The 6130-nt window shown below is 29.6% G+C and overlaps 2 protein-coding genes across 3 annotated transcripts; one reads left to right on the forward strand and one right to left on the reverse strand.

Annotated features, from left to right (window-relative positions):
• Positions 1 to 854: 854 nt before the first annotated feature.
• Positions 855 to 4239, forward strand: LOC127066174 (L-threonine 3-dehydrogenase, mitochondrial). The gene is made up of 6 exons (XM_050999586.1): positions 855 to 1380; positions 1469 to 1732; positions 2255 to 2515; positions 2940 to 3206; positions 3327 to 3520; positions 3783 to 4239. Exons 1-5 carry the CDS (start codon positions 1056 to 1058, stop codon positions 3485 to 3487), a joined length of 1278 nt encoding a protein of 425 aa, XP_050855543.1. The 5' UTR covers positions 855 to 1055; the 3' UTR covers positions 3488 to 3520; positions 3783 to 4239.
• On the reverse strand, positions 2499 to 6070 carry LOC127066171 (DNA primase large subunit-like). 2 transcript variants are annotated; one of them, XM_050999581.1, is made up of 8 exons: positions 5658 to 6070; positions 5257 to 5594; positions 4911 to 5138; positions 4683 to 4820; positions 4235 to 4613; positions 3992 to 4156; positions 3657 to 3908; positions 2499 to 2842 (listed from the first exon to the last, which is right to left on the reverse strand). In XM_050999581.1, the coding sequence occupies exons 1-7, from the start codon at positions 5806 to 5808 to the stop codon at positions 3667 to 3669; spliced, it is 1641 nt and encodes a 546-aa protein (XP_050855538.1). In that variant the 5' UTR covers positions 5809 to 6070; the 3' UTR covers positions 2499 to 2842; positions 3657 to 3666. The 2 variants fall into 2 exon arrangements, with proteins under 2 accessions (XP_050855538.1, XP_050855537.1); XM_050999580.1 differs by lacking the exon at positions 2499 to 2842 and adding an exon at positions 3524 to 3594.
• Between the last annotated feature and the right edge of the window lie 60 nt (positions 6071 to 6130).

Here is a 6130-nt window from a genome sequence, read left to right on the forward strand (position 1 = left end):
AATGTTATACTATTTCCTATATATGTATATGCGTATATTTACAATTTTGAATTGGACTTACTATTTAAAATTATTATTTAAAATTTTTAGTAATAATCGCTTAATTGCCAATACATGATCGCTGATAACATAGCACAAATATTTATCGATATATTGATGAGTATGTTAATAGTAAGCTTTTTTTAAAATGCAAATTTATACTATCAAAAAAAAAATTATACGCAATTATTTTTATAATTTGATCATCCATAGTATTGTCGCACAAGGATAAACTCATTATCGTTAAAAAAATGCATATTTTGTGTTTTAAAATTTTATCGAATAATCAGTTAAATTTTCACAACAATAAATTCGTTAGATTTATTTGATAAAAATTGTATCTATTATTGATACGTTCGATTTAATTTATTATTTCTTTTCAATTAAAACTCGATAAACATTCACTTGCATACGATAGTTCCTATTAGCATGCAAGATATTTAACAACTGGTTTCTAATCATACGATCGATAAGATTTCATTTATTGTGCTTGAACCAATCATCATAGGTGAGCCAAGCCTTGGGAAAAAATTAAAAAAAAAATACAAGAAAAAACGCATGATTTATGCATATTTATCTTAAGTATGTAATAAATACTGAAGTATATAACTTTTTGTAAATATAGTAATTATAAATCACAATCTTATAAATATACTAATATTATTATTATACATCTTTCTATTTATATTATTTATAAATTTATATAATGTTTATAGAAATATCTGTAAAATCATAGAATATTATAGATCAATGATTTCAATATAATTATTTGTGAATAGATGTACAAGATCCACATAACATTTATGATATAAAAATTCTTCAAAAATATACACGAGTGATTTACACCTTTTGAATGAGATTAAAATAAAAGAAAGAAAAACTACAAAGAAGAGTATATGAAAGTGAGCAAAAGAGAAAATGAAGAAGATATATACGGGTAACGGGATAAAAACAAGAAATTCTGGTGTATATCTTCCAACAGGTTTCTGATGTAGCAAAGCACAAGGTATATAATTATGCGAACATTCCTTGCTTGTTTATCAGTTTCGAGTGGAAAGAAGAAAAACTGGAGCCAAGGAGACTCTTCTTCTAATAGTTGCACAGAACTTGTTTCTTCCGTGAGATACGTATCGAACGACAATAGTGAAGAATTTTCTTTAAGAAGAAAGGAAAAAAAAAGTACAATAGTAAAGAGTACGAACAAGAATATGTTCGCTAGAAATTTGAGAGGATTGTCTTGTATTTTCAAAAGCCTAACGAGGAACAGTTTTATCATCTCGCCTAATAATCTTTATCGTAACGTTTGCAATAATAAAGGTGTACCAAGGATACTCATAACAGGTTAGATTTATTGATCATGTATGATCTATTTACGACGATTGATATAAAAATTATTATGTGCTTATTTATATTAGTGACGATCTAACAGGTGGTCTTGGACAATTAGGTACAGAATGTGCCAAATTACTACGCAAGAATTACGGAAGTGATAATGTGATTCTTTCGGATATCATCAAACCAACAGACGAGAATCTGGCTAACGGGCCATTCATATTCGCAGATATTCTTGATTTTAAAAATCTTCAAAAGATCGTCGTTGATTATAGGATCGATTGGCTTATTCATTTTAGTGCTCTTCTTAGTGCCGTAGGGGAACAGAACGTTCCTTTGGCTGTGAGGGTCAACATCGAAGGTTGTTAAGAATACTTCTTCCTCTAATTTAATTCTCTTTTTCTCCTGAAGTATTATAATGACAGCTATGCGAGTGATACATATCGCACAATAGGACATGTGTATATGATTGACTGATATGACTTGTACTTGGTCAGATATGTACGTTTAAGAAGAGAACAAAAACGGATCTTCATCGTCTACTAACGACTACAATTCAGTGAAATCGAATGCCGTGGTAACGAGCGAATCTGTCGTTACGTTCACGATCGTATCGTTCTGGTTACGAAAGAGAGACTACGAGAGAAAGTAAATTGGCCACGCTCGGAGTTTGATCATCTTTTTCTTTTTTTACATATCGTCAATTTAATAATTTTATATTAATAAAATATATTAGATTTCTTTTCTTTTGACTATACACCAATACATACACCAAAGAGACATATTACTACTTCACAGAATTTTAATCTTCCTTCTCTCGCTACGTCTTTGCTTGATGAGAATTAAGGAAACAGACTATTATGTTTCGTTGCATTTTTTTCAGGTATGCATAATGTTATTGAATTGGCCAAACAATATAAATTAAGAATTTTCATACCTTCAACGATTGGTGCATTCGGGCCGGATTCACCAAGAAATCCAACACCAAATATTACGATTCAACGACCCCGTACCATTTATGGCGTTAGCAAAGTTCATGCTGAACTTTTGGGGGAATATTATCATCACAGATTCAATTTAGATTTTCGATGTCTTAGATTTCCAGGAGTAATCAGTTGCGATCCACCTGGAGGCGGTGTTACTGGTATGTATAAAACAATGAAAATACTTCAATCAGGATCTAAAGAATACACTATAAGAAGAGACGCATACAAAATTACACGAAAACTAGTATTCGTTCCGACAACGATTTCTTCCGTGCGACACATATAGAATAAAGAGATCTTTAATGGATGCCATTAGGGGCCGCAATAAGTACGTTTTTTGCGAAGAAGTAGAGCGTGATCTTTACCATGATTATAAATGCACGATGGTGCAACCAATCCTTCGATGGTTGCAGTGGTACCAACGATCTCTCTATCTCTACAATTGTATCCTCATCTTTTTTTTCTCTTTTTGTGCTTTCCATAAACTAGAATAGGAAAAAATATTAAAAATAATAACAAGCTTATAACTTCTGTTAAATGCTTCCTTCCTTTTCACTTTCATCTTATTATATATATTTACAGATTATGCAGTAGCTGTTTTTCACGAAGGCCTGTTAAACAAAAAATATGAGTGTTATTTAGAGCCTTGCACGCGATTACCGATGATGTACATCGAGGATTGTCTTTCGGCACTCTTTCAATTTTTAAATACTCCAAATGAAAAGCTAAAAAGACGTGTATATAACGTTACTGCTATGAGCTTTACACCAGAGGAACTCTTTAGTGAGATCATGAAACATGTTCCAAATTTGCAAATTACTTATAAACCGGATAGTCGACAACACATTGGTAAGACTAAGGATATCATATTATTAAAATTATGTATAAATACCTTTTACAAAACTTGCTAAATATCGTTTTGTTTCTTTATCATATATATATATACATATATAGTCGTTATATTTTTAGCGGAAAATTGGCCACAAGTTTTTGACGATAGTGAGGCACGAAAGGATTGGGGATGGCAAAATAAATACGATTTAGCTAAACTCGTAAACGCAATGATACGAGATGTTAGAATATACTTTTTGCCAAAATATCGTTTAAAGGAAGTCAATAGCTATGTATAATATACTATACATTAGAGAAAAATTCAAATGAAGGTATATAGTAAAAATAATTATTTATTTTGCACACGCATGAGATGTAAAAAAAACATTACAAGAATAATCATAATCTAAAAAGGAAAAAATAACTATATTATTATAGATCCCACTATACACAGAAATTGCTTCTTACCTTAATTAATTTAATCATCCATTAATTCTGCAATTTCATCATCATTTAATAATTTTTCGATATTTATCGGTTTAGTTTTGTGAATGGTTCTTAATGGGGTCGTATGTATTTTTTCCGTTCTTCTAGATGGTGTAGAAAATTGCTCACTGTTTCTGGAAGGTGTAAGATTACCTATTTCGTTTCTTCGTGGAGTAACCGTCAATCTTTCTGATTTTATATTCGTTACTTGTAATGAACTATCCATATCAACATCTATACAATAAAAGAATTAACTTCTATTATTCCTATAATTTCTATTAAAGTTTTTTTTTGGACATAATTAACTCTTCATTTACCTGCAACGTCATTAGTTTTGTTCATTATTTTATTACTTTCTGCAAAATATCCATTTGGATGAATAATCGGTTGTTCTGGTAATTGTTTATGTAATGTCTGAAAATGCCTTGTACATGCCAATGAATAATGTCCTTCTTTCGCTAGTTCGACTATCTCTTTTGTTTCTATAATAATGATTTTTCCTTAATTTTACATGTCTAAATGTATTTCTTTTCCAAGATTTTATAAATAAATAAATATACCAAAATCGGAGATGCCATAAGCAGATAGTTTTTGTTTCAACGAATTCTGATCCATATGCCTATATGGGCAACCATGATATTCTCCAGGACCAATGGAATTACTTATTATTTTATTACAACCAAGTGGTGTATAATTCGTTTGCTTTCCCTCTTTCCCATATATATGTCTGATACTATATGCATATTGCTTTTCAAATTTATCTGAATCTATTTTTTGGGAAAATGCTTCCCTCCAAAATTGCAATGCATCTTCTAAAGAAACACCTATTCCTTTAAGAAATAGACCATATTGAATACGTCCAGAATTTTTTAAATGGTGATTGACATGTAATGCTTCATGAAGAGATCTCATGCACAATGGATAAGATATTTTTGATAACTATAAGCAAAAAAATAAAATAAAAATTTTTTAAACACATACTTTGTAAATATATTGCACATTACTTACTTTCTCTATTTTTTCAATTGGAGTATTTGTGGTTGACCAAACTGCTCGAGCCATTCCAGAAAAGGTACCAGGTAGGGCATTAATATAGCTTATCACTCTTTCATCATCAGAGGCATTTAAAAGACACTCTTTTGCATCCTATTCAATATCAAAATAAACAAAGATAATTAATACCATTAATATAGAAATTTATATAGTTAAAAGAAAGTAGAGAATACCAAGTCAGACCTCTATTCCTGCAATTAGTTTTTGCTTGAAATATGAAATACATAAGGAAATCAGATCGTTTCGTGGAACATATGCTATTCCATCTTCAAGATATACTTTACGTGCTTTAACAAGATCAATTACTTTCTGAAATGGTACTTTATAGAAATCAATTGTATCTATATTTGTAACTTTGTAAGTAGACGTTTGAAGGTCTTCTCGAATTCTTTCTTTTTCTTCATAAGATATCTATAAAAAAAACCTTAATGTATTGTTCATTCATAAATATATACATAAGATCACTTAACAATGAAATTCATATGACAAAGTCACAGATAAGTTTTTCAAAAAAAAAAAAAAAACATACATGTTTACAATCAAGCTTATGCATAGCTAGAAACTGGTCAACACCTTCTTTATCCAAAGAAGAGAATCTGATTTTGAATAATTGTATCTCTTGGTTTATAAACCATTTTGCCTGATCTTTGTCCTTGCAATATGCCAGTCTCAGAATATAATGTGATATATTATCTTTTCTTCTGGCTTGAAGATCAATTTCTGTATCAGACTTACAACCAATTCCATATATTAAATTTACATAATATTTAAGACCATCCTTTTTCAAACTATCCCTTAAACTCTCTTTACGCGCTTCTACCGTTTTAAGGTCATTTCGTAATGAAATATTTTCAACCAAGCGAAGTACTAAAATAATGTTTGAATATTGATTTATTAAATGAACAGCTGTATAAAAATGATAAAATTTACCTTTTAACCTATCAAGACTTAGCTCCTGAAATTCAATTAAAGATATTTCACCTGAAGGTGGAACATCATATACTTGCAAATCATGTGGATAAGACGCCTTTAAGGTTTTTATTTCGTTTTTAATCGTACAATGTTTCAAAGCAAAATCCATTTTGTGTGCGATTTAAAATTAACTAATTCTAATAATTAATTATTATTTAAACGATGTCAATGTTCTTACTTAAAAGTACTCTTAAGAATATGTATCACTCTCATTATACATATTAATATATAATGAATACTGACGTAGTTAAAAAATAATTATATTCTTTATAAATATTTACAACTTTAGAATGTATAAAAAATATCCATATTCTTCGACTTTCTCTACAAAAACATTTATCCTAATACCCACATCGATAATTTTCCACCATCTTGCCAATTTTCCCGCTATATTTTCCCGCTACAATTTAAAAAGGCTGTTTTCCAATTAA

This window comes from Vespula vulgaris, chromosome 9, assembly GCF_905475345.1.
Source record: "Vespula vulgaris chromosome 9, iyVesVulg1.1, whole genome shotgun sequence".
Classification (NCBI taxonomy): Eukaryota; Metazoa; Arthropoda; class Insecta; order Hymenoptera; family Vespidae; genus Vespula; species Vespula vulgaris.

Coding starts and splice junctions, on each gene's coding strand:
- LOC127066174 (XM_050999586.1), top strand. CDS start 1,056: ATGCGAACATTCCTTGCTTGTTTATCAGTTTCGAGTGGAAAGAAGAAA. Junction 1,381..1,468: donor ACCAAGGATACTCATAACAG/GTTAGATTTATT, acceptor ACGATCTAACAG/GTGGTCTTGGACAATTAGGT. Junction 1,733..2,254: donor TGTGAGGGTCAACATCGAAG/GTTGTTAAGAAT, acceptor CATTTTTTTCAG/GTATGCATAATGTTATTGAA.
- LOC127066171 (XM_050999581.1), bottom strand. CDS start 5,808: ATGGATTTTGCTTTGAAACATTGTACGATTAAAAACGAAATAAAAACC. Junction 4,614..4,682: donor CAATTGAAAAAATAGAGAAA/GTAAGTAATGTG, acceptor TTTTGCTTATAG/TTATCAAAAATATCTTATCC. Junction 4,157..4,234: donor TTATGGCATCTCCGATTTTG/GTATATTTATTT, acceptor TCATTATTATAG/AAACAAAAGAGATAGTCGAA.